We start from the raw sequence: 13,058 nt of genomic DNA on the forward strand, positions 1-13,058 counted from the left end.
ACTTTTGAGGTAGGATTGAATTTTGATATTATTATAATGGATAAAGATTGAATTTTAATAAAATCGAAAAAAAATATCTTTTCTATAATGATTAAGTATAATTTTTTAATTTACCTCTTATCGTTCAGCGTTTTTACTATAATGTTGGTTTTAAGTAACTGATGCCTTTAATAATTAAATGTTTGACTGTTTGTACGCCGCCGTCTGAAGTTGACCGAGTTTCCGTCCTAAGTTTATTTGATTTCTTAATACATAATATAATTTAAAGGAGACAAAGACGATCCGACTTCTCCTGCCAATGCGACCTGTCCTATGAAAGATGAGGAGGAATAAAATTTGGATTACTAAAGTTTGAAAGATGAAGCATTGAGTGAATTACAAGAGAAGGATTATGAAAAAAAAAATACTTATAACGTTTTATTAATGGGAACATTCAAAGGGCCGGGGGGCTTGTACTTTTGTAAGCTTTTCCAAATTATCGGATTTGTATATATTATCTAAATCATTAGTCAATCGACCGACTAATCGAAAGTGATGTCAATCCAATGAAAATGACTTACTCTAGTCAAATTTTGTGACCTTAAGGGTAGGTCATCAAAGTTTATTTTTTATTTTAAAAGTGTTTAATGATCATGAAAGACTCAAAATTTCAGAAACCTACACTACTGTACTAAAGCCTGAGTGGTCTTCGAGATATGAAGGTCATGAAGCGTGATCAGGGCAGATGTGACCCCCCTCACCCTCAGCTACTACGAAGGCAAGTGGTTAATTTTATCAGCAATTGCATTAGACTTTGGTGATCAATTTTGTAAGCAATTTTATTTTATCATATATTCATATGTGGTATTTGGCATTTTGTTTGGAAGAGAGAAATATCTCCTTTGACTTCCATAGAGAAAGCCAAATCTTGCTCAAACAATTTCTTTACTCTTCATATCCTGATATCAATTATCTTCTTTAGCATTTGGATTAATAAAAAAGAGGGCAAATGACTTCTAGATATGGATTGAGGAAGAAAAGGAATCCACCGTATGGGGCTGCACCGAGATTAGCTACTTATTGAGTATCATTTGGAGGCATATTAACAAAATTCAAGTTCACAAATAAGTGAAGGTTTGCCCTTAATCCACTCCATCCTATTTTTTCTTGATAACCAGCCAATGTTATTTATCTCCAACCTTTTTGATTTCCAAATGCCACAAACAGCCTTTCAGTGTTGGAAAAGAAGAACATTTTTACAAAGGCAACTTACACAATGTCATTTAATAATAAAAAGCAAGAAATGTCTCCTATTTTTCAGTTTAGCATTTGTATAAAGGTTTGTTCGAACTTGAAAATTAGAGAAAGAGGAGCAACAAGATTTGCTCTTCTTTAAATAGGATGTCATCTGAAAGGAGCAGAAATATTTCTTTAACTCCCCTTCTTTATGTGTACTTTCTGATCTTCCCAACTCCCCGTATTTTATTGTGGAATTCATTCTGCTTTATATTTAATAACATTTAGAACTTCCAACTCTTTTAATCATGCTAACTAGAGTTCTCTTTTTGTTTCCCTTCGCCCCTCTCGCATTCTGTACTTTGGAGAAACTTCAATTAATTATTATTTTAGTGCCAATACATATTATCAAACAAATTGTAATATAGATTCCCCTATATGGTTACAATTAGTATCACAATCAGGATTCACTTAGTGAGAGTTTCTAAGTGTATCAGGGCGTGACGTTTGGGCGTGGCAAATGCTGCTCAATATGTGTTTTTTTATGCAGAACTAAGAATATCCTTTTCCTATTTCTGCCAAATTTAAAGAGGCTCCATTTAGGGAAACAAGTAATGCTCAAGCAATGTCTTGTGTCTAGCCTTCTCACATGCTTCACCCACAATCAACATTGTGGTGCTTGTTTATAAAGACTAGCACCACTGTGGATACTGGATTTTTGAAAATCTTCATCACAGTCTGTGCTAGTTGACATGTCATCATAACATCTCTTATGTATGAGGATTGGACATCATATATACTTTCTACATACTTTATACTCTCATTTCATTATAAAATTTCAGAAATCCAAGTCTTTTAGGTCCATCAATTGATGAATTTCGATTAAAACTATATATTAATGAACTTAAAGAGCTTTAATCGGACTCATTTCAACTCATGTAGGCTTCTGTTGTATCTTAGAGTTGTATGTTAGAGTTTAAGAGTGCTCTCCATTATTATCGTAAAAGATTGCTAGCATTGCTCAAAAGGTTTAAAGAGTTTCAGATTTTGTGTCAATTAATACGAGTCCATAACTTCATGTAGGAGACTTAGAAATAAGATTTCTCACCACATCTATCTTCTATATACTCCATACTTTCATCTCATTATAAAAATTCAGAAATCTAAGTCGTTTAGGTCTATCAATAAATTTTGATCAAAATTCATTGATGGATATAGAGAACCCTGATAAAACTCATTACAACTTTTGTAGATTTCTGTAGTGCCCTAGAGTCTAAAAGTGCTCTCCGTTATCATTGTAAAAGACTCTCATCATTGCGAACTTTGTGTTAATTGGCACGGGTCTATAATTTCATATAGGAGACTCAGAACCATGATTTCTCACCACATTTCCCTTCTACACACTCACCTCTTCTATTTCATTGTAAGTTTTCAGAAATTCGAATCTCCAAGGTCATTGATATACCTAAAGAGCTCTAATTAGATTCATTTCAACTCATATGAGTTTATTAGGTGAACTTTAGTCCAAATGAGCTCTCATTTACTATTTTAAAGCCCTCCCAACAATACTTAAAATGATTTAAAATTTTCATAATACTATGGTACTAGTCTTCGAAAATCAACATCACAACGATATTAGTATTTAAGTTGTGATGTTCATTTATGAAAAACAATACAAAAGTAATTTTTATTTCATTTATTTATTATTTTTATTAATAAAATCAACTTTATTAATTTTATTTTATTATTCTTTTATAATTAGATATTAAAATTAATAGATATTAAAAATAGGGGAAAATATTTTTTATGTTTTATTAATTTCCTTTTATATTTTTATATTTTTAATTAAAGTTTTAAAATTAAAATTAAAATAAATAAATTTAGAGGAAAGATATTAAATGCAAATAAAAATTGAAGAAAGAGAAGCGATTAAATGTTAGAGAAGAAAGAGAAAAAGAAAAAAGTCATCTTATATAAGGGGTAAAACGGAATTAAATGCACTTTTTGGGAAGACCAAATCAAATTTGAAATGTGTTTTTTGAGAATTTGCCAAATTATCAATTGATTAGGTAAGTTGAAAATGATATCAGTCAAGTGTAAATGACTCATCAGGGCTCCACCATGTGCTATTTGTTATTTGCCAGAAATTATGCTTACAGCTTGTATCAAATTTGTTAAATGCTTAATTCTATAAACAGTAATGGAACTGGACACACTTATCTGAAGTTAAAGAGGCAAGTAAAGCAGTTGCTACCTCAATACAGATTATTGATGTCACTTGGGCACCAATGTTAACAACACATGCCGTTGATAATCCATTCCCAAAGGCAGCAGCAAGACCTTCCTGGAAAAGGAAAGTGCAAGGAATATATAAATCCATCACAATCTAGTAGCAACCATAGAAAATCTTCAACAATTTTGTTTGAAGGTGCTGGAGCATGAAAAAGAAAAACACCATTGGCACATACAACAATCAATTAATTCTGTGGGCAATCAAAATAAGAAGAAGGGGGAACATACAAAAATTAAACAATGAACAAAAATTTTGAAAAACAAAAATATTGTAAGACAGGAAGATTATGCAATCAACTAAAGAAATCAAAGGCAATTTGTGTGGTTTATCTCAATGCATTAAGTAAACCATTGGCTACTTCATGCAAGTGGGTCTTGGTACAAATAACTAATATCTGAAAACTGCTGCGAATTGCTAAAATCTGACTGGAAAATTACATATGAAGGCAACATTTATAATTCAGATGCAACCATGTTCACAGATGCATCGCTTAAAGCATGATTCAACATAGTCAGATAAAAAAGTGAATCTAAGCAGAAAATTTATAAAGACACTGCAGTTAGTAAATTCCATAGTAACTACAAAACATTTTGCAAGGGATTATGTTGTTACTTTTGAGAAAGTAGAATATAGTGCAGTTCAGCAACTATTATTATCCAATTTTAAATAAGATGAACCCATCAAAAGTCAGTTTAGAACAATAATTTCAGCCAAATTATATAATATGGAATGCCATTGATCAATAATTTTCTCAAAAGAATTGTTATGTAATTCTCAGTCATGTTACCAACCAGTGGCCTCCACATCCAAGAGTAATGTCATCAATTCATATTTGCAATTTCTAAATGGATACTCTAAGATGACATTATGATAGGATTCTAGTTTAGTCCATCAACAACAAGTATTGGCCGACATTTCATTGAATGATGGTTTAAAATTTCAACCCATGTCGGAGTTTTGATCCCAGACCGAAACAATACAATTTCGATATCGTATCATGCAGTGCCATGCCAATACAATTTCGGCACTTTAATTTTAAAATATAAGTGTATATTAATTTTATTAATATTTGATTATTAAATATGCTCACTATTGATGTTATATTTTGAGGTGTTGAGTTCATATTTCAATATTTTCTCACAAAATAATGTCTATTAAATTTTTATAAAAAATATTTTAAAAAATAAATAATTCTCAAAATTCAAAACTAAATTTAAAATTATAAAATTATTTGAAATGCTCAAAAATAATTATAAAATTATTTGAAGGTCTTAAATTATTTTTTGAATGTATTTATAAATTTTTAATTTTAAAAATTTATTTAAAATGTTTAAGAATTATATTTAAAAAATAGATTATTTAAAATTCACATTCAATTTTCAATACATATTTAAAATTTTAAATTATTTTATAAAAATATTTTATTAATTTTTAAAATTATTTAAAATAATTCTTTATATTTTATAACTATTATTAATAATATATTATGTTTATAAATAACAATTATATAATAATTAATACCTATTTAAAAAATAAAAAATACAATCTTAAAAAAACACAGCAACAACCACGTGGTCGTGGCACCCTCCACGCCCCGAGGAGGGCCGCCGTGGGGTCAAGGCGCCGATAGGGTACCGGTGTCGATCGCGCGTCAGAATGGTAAATATCATCCGTTTCAGATGACACGGCTGACATTTCAAACCATGCAATGAATATAAAGGGATGTGACATCATGATTGGAACAGTACAAGAATTTTAAAGAGATAACAAAGGGAAGTCCAAATCTTCTACAAATATGCTACAACATCAACCAAAAAACATTTATATCTAGAAGAATATCCTAAAAAAAAACTATTGACAAGATCAACAAGACTCGAGTATAACAGATAATCTAGAAAAGATTCGACAACAATAAAGACTATAGCAAAACAATAATGAATCAACAAAACACGAAGAAAAACTTCACATAAAATTAAGAGAACAATAATTGGGAAACACATAGAAATCGCATCCTTTACCAAAAAAGAATGAAACCTATTTCATTTATATGAGCATAACATTTTAATTGTTGATATTTCTACTCCACTAAAGAAGAGCACAATATCTCTCATTAGTAGCCCATGTAGTGATTTATACAGCCGTAGCTGACAAGTATATCATTGACACACCTGATGTACGACCGCCATGCTAAAATTCAGTTCACCCAAAACAATAGACAACATCTCTTTGATTTCTGAAGAAAGAACAAGCAGTATGTCAGAGTTTTATGAGTGAGGACAGGAAGCAAAGACAAATGTACAATATAAGATTTTTCCCAAACATGAAAATTCTTTTTGAACCATTTAAATTTGCTTCAGTCACTAGTAAATTCATGCGAAGTGCACAAAAAATTTTGCTAATTGACTCACTTAAGAAACGCAGTCTATAAGTGCATAGTAATTAACATCTACCCTGAAATACCTTGTTTTAGTTTGACCTAGATGACTCTACTACTAACTTGGGAATTAACCCTTTCTGGTTATATGACCAAAACCTATTGAATAGGTGAATCATTGATTTCAAGGGGAAACAAAAGAAAAGGGATGTAGATAGATGGAGAACATCATCAGATTAGCTTGATGCATGTAGCTGTTTTTATAAGACTTCAGTTTAATTCTAGGCTACAAAAACAAAGATGTCAAACTTTAAATAGAAGGCATTGACATGATGAACATGAGACAGGACAAAACAATTATCATTGGAATTTGAAAATATCATATCTTTAAAGTTTAAAGAAAAAATTCATGTATATGTTGAAAGACAAGTAGAGCTTTAAAGAAATTTATATCATGCAACAGTTTCCATATAGCATGGGCAATTCCAATGCACAACTAGAGGAGTATTGAAACGGCCCAAATAATGACATGCAATTTTTAATCAGCCTTTAACACAATTCAACCATCAACTAGTTGTTGAAAAGTAAGAAAACATCTCTAAGCTCAGACAGACTAAGTAATATCTAGGGAAAGGACCAAAAAGTAACAAGCCATAGACAGAAATGATTATATCAATGGAGCCAACAAGCTAATTTAGCCAAAAGCCATTTACAAACATATACTCCAGATAGGCTTCATGAAAATGATGAACCATTCGAACGCATCAAGTGGATTGTACTCATGGTTTTAAATATCATGTCGTACCAACCAACACATGTGAAATTTACTGGTCCATCTGTTGATCAGCATATGATAACCTCCGAAACACTGATATTTCCTCATTCACTATACAGCGACTCCCAACTCCGTGATTTTTTCCTTCGTGAATGACAAAGGCATCAATGACAATGAGCTACTCTGCAATGACGATGATGAGTTTCTAGGGAACAACAATGACAACAAGTTCCTTTCCTCCCTCCAAAACTTTGACTTCAGCGCTGATTTGCTCTGCAACAAATCCTGAGTCCAGACTGTACCTCATTGGTGAAAGTGAGAGTGACAAAGGCTAAGGTTTCAAACGATTTGTCTCATTTCTCATCAGCAAACAGAGATCAATGAAGGCTAGGGTGTTGAAGTGATTCCTCTTGTTCCTCATTGGAGAACGCAAGAGGGACAAAGGCTAGGTCTCGAACGTAAATCACTTCCTTCTCCATTTAGAGCCGACAATATTAGACACAACCTGACATGACCCACACGATTAAGAGAGACAGATCACGAAGCTGACATCACATGAATTGACTCATTTAGAAAGACAATTTATTTAGTTAATCTTACACCTTATAGAATTATTTTTTTAACAAGTATATAATGGTCTACATTATTTTAAATAGTTTTTGGTTGACCCGAATAACAAGATCCATTTATAACCCTATTAACATGATTGCCACCCCTAGAGACCCCTTTCCTCTTCCTCTCATGTTCCTTCTCCTCCTTGTGTCTCTGACACCGCTAGTTGGCACATTTCATACAGCACGAGCATGTCTAGTTAGGCACATTTGATACAGCATGAGCATGTCTCATTTCGACCTAAGACAAAAACCTGGCTCAAAAAAGAGATTTAAGTGTAATATAGCGAAAACAAAAAGTAAGTTATCTGACAAAAAAACAATAGAGAAAGATTCTGTTGTAAGGATAGCCATTTCCAAAGAAATTGCTATAGGAAATTGCTTATATGATAATAAAAAGATTAGTGTGATAAATGTCAAACAAAAAAATCAAGATTTGGCATATTGCATGTAGAAAATATACATGATCGATCTCCCTACCCACCAAGTTTTATAGGATATGAAGAATTCGGAACGCTAGTTGTTTTTAATTGGAATAGGGTGTGGTGCATAGGCCCACTTTTTTTTCCTAATCACCAATGCAAAGGAAACAGGCATTCTAAAGTGAGAAAAATATCGATAAAAAGTATGTTTGTACACACATCTTGACTACCCATTGTTTACATTCTATCTACAAAATATTGAATGGTACAAACAGTCCAGCCTTACAAAAGAGCTCAGTGGTGGGAGAAGATCCATGCATTCTGGTCCAAATAATTAGGACCCACACTACAGAAGCTTGATCTTTTTGGAATACTTTAAACATATCATTAACATTATCTAATAGTAAAGAAAATATGCAATCAGAAAGCATACCACGGTTGTCAAATGATTCTGGCAAAACAATAATGGCAGCATATAAGTTTCTATCTCGAGGAGGAAGATGGAGTTTTTGAGTTAATACCCAATCCCATATATCATGTAAATCTTGCACGACCTGCAGAAAGAAATTGGGCATGTATCAAAATTAACATTGTGAACCATACAAAATATTTTGGCAAGAATAACACTGAGAACTTAAGAAATAAACATTACAATTGAAGGAAACAATTGTAATAATCTTTCACATGGCTTAATAGGAAGAGTCTTCCCACAATTGGTTTATCTTTCTATTTTTAAATTTTAAGGCTAAGGAAGATAATGGCCCCTGGTCTTTATTTGGAAGATGCTTCTAGGTTTCTTAGTACCATGTTTTCGCCAGCTTCACTTCCTTTGTAACAACAGAGTTCTGCATCTTTATAGATTGAAAAGGTCATGGGAGTGTAGACACAATGTTCAAATAGTATAAATAAAGCATATGTCCAGTTCAACTATTATTGCAACCATTTTAACTTATATTTCTGTATAAATGTACAACATAGTATGCATAATAGTCACAGACTCACAGTTACCAATACAATTGTCAAATGTAATAGGACTAAGGCTACCTGTTGTAGAGGATAATGATGTGAAATATTCAAATGCCCACGCCTTATAGGATGACTCAAACAATATGGCTCGACAGGAGATATTTTTAAGGCTTCTTCTCCACAGATAAACTCCTTGAAGATAAACTCATCCCCATCCAAAACAGAATGAGAATCCTTTGGTTTAGAGTCAGCACCCTTTTCCATTTCTCTTTCTAAACAAAACATACAGTATAATCAAATAAAAAGAATATGGAATTGCAGCCTTGCATGAATAAAAAAAATGACAACAAAAAAGTGATGGACAAGATTAGTCGCATTACCAGTAAAAAAAATATGAATGTTTGACTTAATCAGTTTATCATAACAACTCATACCTTAGTAAAAAATTTACATGATTACTAAAAAACAAAAACTATCCAAAAGTTCTTCTATTTGCAATTTTCATAAGATAACAAAAAAACATAATAAGAAACCAATGCACCAGCTAACCTTTTTTTTTTTTAAAAAAAAAAGGCAAGCAGTGATCGCAAAGATATAGTTGCTCCACTACAAACAGGATCCTAAATCTCACAATGGAAAATAAAAAGTGAAACAACAAATGGGAAATGTTAAACTTGTTTATTTTTGATATTCCAAAGCTCAAAGGATAAACGATTGCATAAGCAAAGTTGCAGTCAATTTTGTGACAAGAAGCATATCTATTCTGATCTTGAAGAATAAAAATAGAAGATGCTGAATGATTGAATAAAAACATCATTGCTGCAAAGAGATCTGTTTGCTTAGTTTACTAATAATCCATAGTTAAAACTAATTAACACAATAAGGGAGCAGATCTATGTTAGCCAGCATTTCTAAATGAAAAATGTGCTCTATGAAATTTAGATCAAATGTTTCTGTTAGTCCTAGCAATAGTTTCCACTTCCTATGTCTAAGATTTATTTCCTTGTGAAAAAAAATACTGACTACCTTAGCAAATGTGACTTCATTAACCCTTGAACAGAAGCAACCGTGCAAATAAAAATTATTATAATTTGTTTCTTCGTTTCATAATTGAAGCCCTAGTAATTTGATATAAAGACATCATAGTTCATCCTTACTAAGGAGACAAATAAAGTGAGGTTGGCTCTTAGTGAAATTATAAAGGAACCAGTTTAATCTGATCATCTTTGCAATGCTCGCATACTGATATATTGCCAAAAACAAGAAATTTGTAAGGATGCAAGGATAGATAAACTCTTAAATGTTATGATCTAGCATGATTACAGAAAACATGGCATGTAAGCTGATGTTACTTATACTGCCTTAATATAATTTATTGATATACAAAAATAAAACCATTAGGATGCATACTAGGTCTCAATGGAAGCATAAGCAACTACTTAATAACGAAGAAACAATGAAATTGATATATTAAGAAAATGTTCAATTTTGGAAAAAATATATATATGAAATTAGTCGCATTGGATCTTTCACACAAATTTGAGAAAATGAAAAAACATATAATGAAATAAATATGACCAGAAAGTATGGCTTGGGAAGTGTCTACTTCAAAAGATGATTTTGGTTTTTTCTCCACTACGGTTGTCCAGGTAAAAGAAGTATCACTTCTGTTCTGATGAGAAGCATATCCTTCAAGTGTTCCCATCTGTGAAAAAAAAAGGAACACACATATTTATACAATAATAGTAGGTGCAGGCTTTGAAATGCTTTTTATGTCTCAATGAGTATATCTTTTTTAAAAATAATAAAATTCTTCTTTCACAGGCCCATACACAAAAATATCTGAAGATAAATAACATTCTGATTCAGCACCAGCTCTCGCCTTAAGGAAGACATGTAATCAACATACAATTGAAACACTGTGTATTATATTTCATATTCATCTACAATGTAAGAGGTTTTCACCCTCCACAAAAGGACTACCCCTGCATAGAGCTCAGTCCACATACTACAAAGACCGTCCCCCTACAGAACTTAGCAAGTTGACACTAAAGAGTTGTGTCAAATTATAATGATAATTGATTAAGGATTTAATAATTATTTATACTGAACTAGAATAACAATAAATAGTATCAAACTCTTTTAATAAGAACCATAATTTATTAAGTATGTTCCAGCTTCCTGTACAAATACTATGCAATGACACGATTGCATGCCACTAACCTACTTGCTCTGAAATATTGTTATGGTCGTAAGGATACGGGGTCGGATCCGATCGAGAAAAATGCCCGAGTCAAGTCAACCATCTTGGATCAGTCAACCGGAGCATTATGACCCGAATCCGAATCCTTGGGTATCCACCCGAATGGTATCCACCCGAATGGTCCTTATTCAAGTCCGACAGGCTGCCTGGTCAGCAGAGGATAACTCTTCCGAGCCAACGCCCGGACGACCCTATAGAGCAGCGTGCCTGACTCGCCCCGGGGAGTCGGGGCCGAGTCGTACGGGGCCGAGTCGTACCCTCTGTCATCGACCACTCCTTTTTCTTGTCCTATGGCTGGCCCATCTGACACACCCCTCACTGGGTATGGCAACGCGCCGTCTAGCGTACGCCCCTGTCAACAGTGTACCACCTCATTAAAGGCGTCATTCCTCACAGGTACGGAGGGTACTCTCAAGGTAGGGTTCACCTTGCCGTTTCCGTGGTACGAGCACCCTCTTCCTTATATAAGGCGAGCCCCTTTACAGGGGCCAGGTATGATCTCATTGGTTTTTCGTCATCTCCTTGCTATTCTCTTCATCTCCAGACGCTTGACTTAAGCATCGGAGTGGTCGCGCCGGTCTCGCCGGCCTTCCTTCTCACGGTGTTTGTGTTTGCAGGCTGCCGGCGATCCTCGTTGCCGCCTCTCTTTCCATCTTCATTTCACAAGTGTGGTTGAGGAAGGGTTACGCGCCCAGAAGCTGTTCTGCCTTGGTCGTGCGCGCTACCATCGCCAACTACAACATCGCCCGAGTCTTCGTCGACACGGGCAGTTCGGTAAATATCATCTTTTTTAAAGCTTTTGCGCAGATGCAAATTGACAAGGCTGACTTGGAGCCTATGACTACATCCCTGTTCGGGTTCACGGGGAATGAAGTACGGCCTCTCGGACAGATCACCCTGGCCATCTCGCTGGGAGAAGAACCGCTGAAAAGGACTCGGCGCGTCCCCTTCACCATCGTTGATGCGCCATCTGCCTACAACGTTATCTTGGGAAGGCCGACCCTCAGCGCTTTCTCAGCGGTGGTCTCCACCTACCACCAGAAAATGAAATTCCCGGTTGGAGATCAAGTCGGAGAGGCCCGAGGAGATCAGCTGGCCTCCCGGAAGTGCTATGTGGACATGGTCCGAACAGAGGCCAGGAAGAACCGAAAGATACAAGGCGAAGGGATCCACTCGGTATAGGAAGCCCCTGCCGTGACGAGCCTTGAAGATAAAGAGGCCTTGCAGGTTTGCCCCGATCGTGCCGAGACCGTGGTCCATATAGCGGCAGACCTGCCGCCCGAACTGAAGGAGAGTCTCGGAGCCTGCCTCCTTCGAAACCAAGACGTTTTTGCCTGGAGTACTGAAGATCTCACGGGCGTCCCTCCCTCCGTCGCGGTTCATCGACTCAACGTCCTGCCCGACAGCCGGCCCGTGAAACAGAAGAGGAGACACTTTGGACCCGAGCAGAACAAGGTCATCCGAGAGGAAGTGCAGAAGCTCCTGAAGGCGGGATACATCAAGGAGGTGCACTTCCCGACATGGTTGTCCAATGTAGTGCTCGTGCCGAAGCCGAACAACAAATGGCGGGTGTGCGTGGACTTCCGAGACTTAAACAAGGCGTGCCCCAAGGACTGCTACCCTCTGCCCCGCATAGATCGGTTAGTGGATTCTACGGCCGGGTTTGAATACATATGTATGTTAGATGCCTATCAAGGCTATCATCAAATCCCACTCGATGTAACCGATCAGGACAAGGTTAGTTTTATAACAGCCGACGACACTTTCTGTTACACTGTCATGCCATTCGGGTTAAAGAATGCGGGGGCCACTTACCAACGCCTGATGGATCGGGTGTTTCAACAACAGCAAGGAAGGAATATTGAAGTCTACGTCGATGACATCTTGATCAAGACGGCTCGGGCAGATTCTCTCATAGCCGATATTGACGAGACCTGCAGTACCTTGAGGCAATACGGGCTCAAGTTGAATCCGGCCAAGTGCCTCTTCGGAGTCCGAGCCGGGCGTTTTCTCGGGTACATAGTCACCGAAAGAGGAATCGAGGCCAACCCGGAAAAAATACAAGCCTTAGCTCAAATGACCCCTCCCCGAAACTTAAGAGAAGCTCAGAAGCTGGTCGGTCGTATAATGGCTCTATCC

At 35.5% G+C, this 13,058-nt stretch overlaps 1 protein-coding gene across 1 annotated transcript; it reads right to left on the reverse strand.

Moving 5' to 3' along the window:
• Positions 1-3,403: 3,403 nt before the first annotated feature.
• On the reverse strand, positions 3,404-10,350 carry LOC141827017 (actin-related protein 9-like). The gene is made up of 5 exons (XM_074714305.1): positions 10,235-10,350; positions 8,735-8,928; positions 8,124-8,244; positions 5,677-5,741; positions 3,404-3,559 (listed from the first exon to the last, which is right to left on the reverse strand). Exons 2-5 carry the CDS (start codon positions 8,918-8,920, stop codon positions 3,404-3,406), a joined length of 528 nt encoding a protein of 175 aa, XP_074570406.1. The 5' UTR covers positions 8,921-8,928; positions 10,235-10,350.
• Positions 10,351-13,058: the final 2,708 nt, after the last annotated feature.

This window comes from Curcuma longa, chromosome 4 (assembly GCF_044706935.1).
Source record: "Curcuma longa cultivar G26 ecotype Majalengka, Jawa Barat chromosome 4, ITB_CL_G26_1.1, whole genome shotgun sequence".
In the NCBI taxonomy this organism is placed as follows: domain Eukaryota; kingdom Viridiplantae; phylum Streptophyta; class Magnoliopsida; order Zingiberales; family Zingiberaceae; genus Curcuma; species Curcuma longa.